This window comes from Lotus japonicus, chromosome 4 (assembly GCF_012489685.1).
Source record: "Lotus japonicus ecotype B-129 chromosome 4, LjGifu_v1.2".
Lineage (NCBI taxonomy): Eukaryota > Viridiplantae > Streptophyta > Magnoliopsida > Fabales > Fabaceae > Lotus > Lotus japonicus.
This window is the reverse complement of record NC_080044.1, coordinates 48041149-48044358: the sequence shown is the minus strand read 5'-3', so window position 1 is coordinate 48044358 and position 3210 is coordinate 48041149. Positions and strand designations below refer to the sequence as shown.

Sequence of the window (3210 nt, the reverse complement as noted above, 5' to 3'; positions counted from 1 at the left end):
AAGAAAAGCGGAAGAAATCTGGAGAAGCTTGCATAGAAGAATAGAGAGGAAGAAGAAGATGGGGATCTGTGGGCTTTGATTTCTGGGTTCCTCACTAGATTATAATTGTTGCACAGAATCATCGTGTTTTTGTTCTGGGCTTTGATTTGTGTTTAATTGTTGTTATTGAGTAGAAGAATGAGAAATGAAGCTCCGTCTGGTCAACTAACGGAAACAGGCGGAAGAGCTTGGATCGCACGTTTTAGAGATATCAGGGGGCCTGACCGCTACGTTTAAACACGGGGGGCCCCGATCGCTCATTTTTAAAAGATCAGGGGCCCAAAATGGAATTAAGCCAAAAATTAAACAACCAAATTGATTGGATTGCATGACTTTATACCATATTTGTTCGTTCACGGGTACTCTTTGCAGTTTTACAGTGTTTACATGTTGCCTATGTTTACTTTCCTTTCTATTTCGTTTTCCATATTATATAATAGTGTTTTGGACAGTGGATGAAAGTCGTTAGAACAACCAAGTAATAAAAGACAAAAGGAAATCGCAGAAATAAAAATCAACCCGGATTTTCAATAATTTCTTAGTAAAATAAATAGCACAAGTTCATCATCATAATTTGGTTAATTCCCTTGCGGTTTACATATGTAATAAAACATCGGGAATTTCTTTATTGTCACACACTGATCAATGGAACTAAAAGAAGCCACAACTAGTAAACGCGACGGGAAAGTAGGTAACGGTTTGATCAGGCACATTGGTAACCGCTGGGGACTTCCTTTGAGCAAACATTGAGGAGCAAGCTGAGTGAGATAGGAATATTGAGACTGACACCCAAAATGCTAGCTTTTAGGGCAGTGCAGAGGCAAACTGCAGCTTCAAGGTCAGCTAGCCCTTGGATAACGGAGCAGCATGGTGTCGCTGGTACTTGACCCAATGTCACGTTCAGCAACCCGCTCAGAACGTTGGCGCAAACACCAAGTTTGAGCGCGTCAGTGGGGCACGTCGCGTTTGAAGAGCTAGAGCCAGCGGAAGGGCTAGAGCCTCCTGGTGGAGTGCTGGAGCCACCTGGAGGGGAAGGGCATGGGCTTGGCTTTGGCTTTGGGGGTGGGCTTGGGCCACGGCATTTGTGAGTGCCGCATGCAGAGGTGAGTGTGAAGAAGAGGATGTTGAGGGTGAGGAAAAGAGCGATGGCGGAGGGACTGGTTTTGGAAGACATCTTGAACTCTAGTAGGAGCTAGTGTTTGTATTTTTCCTCAAGTAGACATGCACGCGCGCAAACACTAGTAAACTGGCATAGAGCTTGGAGGGGGTGTATGTGAAGATGGGATTGGGATTTGGAGTGAGTAGGGGGTTTATATAAGGCAAACTTTTACATGCTAGTTAGTTGGTGAGAGGGGTTATAATGTTGTTTCTCTCATATCGAATAAGAGAATGCCAAGTGGAGGTTTAAGCCATGTCATTTTAACTTATAAAATTCTTAAATTATTCCTCCAACTATTTATAATATAAATTTTACAATATAATAAAAATACAGATTTTTTCAAAAAATGTATGTTTTGTGGTTTTCAAATTGATTTAACCTTCTGTCAAAAACAAATTGATTTAACCTTTATTAAAATTAATTTTAAACATTTCAAGTTGATTTGGGGAAAATTTGTTAGCCTAATTCGTTGTTGCCTCTCCTCCTCTGTGTTTCATCTTTCTCTGCCATGTTCATTTTCTTCTCCACCGTGCCGTCGTGTTCATTGAGAAAAGACACAAATAGAAATTACTGCATAAATATATATATACTTGCTCGTGCAGATATGCTAATGTATAGTTGTAAAAGGTTTTTAATTTTGGTTTTCGTTGATATCAATTTTGTAGTCCTTGTACTGATCTCATGGTAATGTTCCTTATGAATAATAAGCAAGAGGGTAAGCGTTGTTGGCTTTGTTCCTGACATTTCACCAGCGCTAAAACTGCATAATGGCCAGATGGATGTTTTTCAATATGCACATTCGTGTTATACCATGGTACATGTATTGATTGTGCATGTTGGGTAACTCTTATAATTGATTCTGATGGCGGAATCAATTCTGAGGGACTTATATGAGTGACTTTTGAATTTTAGAATTGATTCTGATTCAAGAGAAAATCTTATTTTAGGTTTAACTTAATTTTTTTAATTTCAAAAATAATTAAAATATATACATAGTTGGGGGATAAAATGTAAAATTTAAGAAGTTTAGGGACGCAAACTTAGAAAATAAATTACTGGTCAAATAGATGACATAGCATCCTAACACCTTACTATTGGTCAATATAGGGAGGGCATTGTTGCTGTTTAAAACACAAACAACATTTTTAAGTTTGCCTATGTATAATGCTCATATATGGTGTTTTGGAAGGCCTAGTGGGATGTGTTAAAAAATTACCACGGCAACAATTACTAATAATAATAATGAGTATGTGAGCTTTTTTTAAGGCAAATGTTAGTTGTTAATTGTTAGCATTGTTGTCAATCTCTAGAGATATCTCTTAATCTCTTACGAGATTACGATATCACGTACCAAAAACGAGACTAGCGGGGGGTAATAACTGTTTTTTCAAATCTCGGCTGATATCTCGAGTTATCTCTTAATCTCGTGTAATATCGCGAGATTACCACGAGATTACGAGATTAGCTTGTTTTGTTAAAAATGTCAAAAAATGTTTTGTCTAAGACTATTTCAATCATTTAACCCACAAATTTTAGGGTTTTCACTCATCTTTGTCGTTCTTGCCACTCAACTCTGTCGTTCTTTCCACTTCTTCTCTCATTTTTGTGTGTGCAGCCTTCACTCATTCTCTCGTGCGACCACCAGCGCAACTTCCTCCACCTATGACGCGGCTTCCTCCTCCTTTTGGTAAAATCCAATATGATGATGAATGGATAACTATAGAGGTAGATGTAGAGGAGAATGATATTGATGGTCATGATGATATCCTAACTTGTATTGATGTTTAAGTTTATCCTAACTTGTATTGATGTTTTGTTAACTTGTTATGACTTATATACGCGTTAAACAGATATTTAATCGGCGCTAAATGCGAGGAGTAACAACAAGTATTTAATAGAGGTTTAAAATCCCGACAAAACATTTTTATTTTTCTTTAGATACTTTGCCGACTGTCACAATTCATGTATGTCGATTGGCGGTCACTTCATTCCATACATTTATTTGGATTCGG

The 3210-nt window shown here is 37.9% G+C and overlaps 1 protein-coding gene across 1 annotated transcript; it reads right to left on the bottom strand.

Annotated features, from left to right (window-relative positions):
- Positions 1-564: 564 nt before the first annotated feature.
- On the bottom strand, positions 565-1309 carry LOC130713867 (lipid transfer protein EARLI 1-like). Its single transcript, XM_057563687.1, has one exon. The coding sequence runs from the start codon at positions 1211-1213 to the stop codon at positions 743-745; it is 471 nt and encodes a 156-aa protein (XP_057419670.1). The 5' UTR covers positions 1214-1309; the 3' UTR covers positions 565-742.
- Between the last annotated feature and the right edge of the window lie 1901 nt (positions 1310-3210).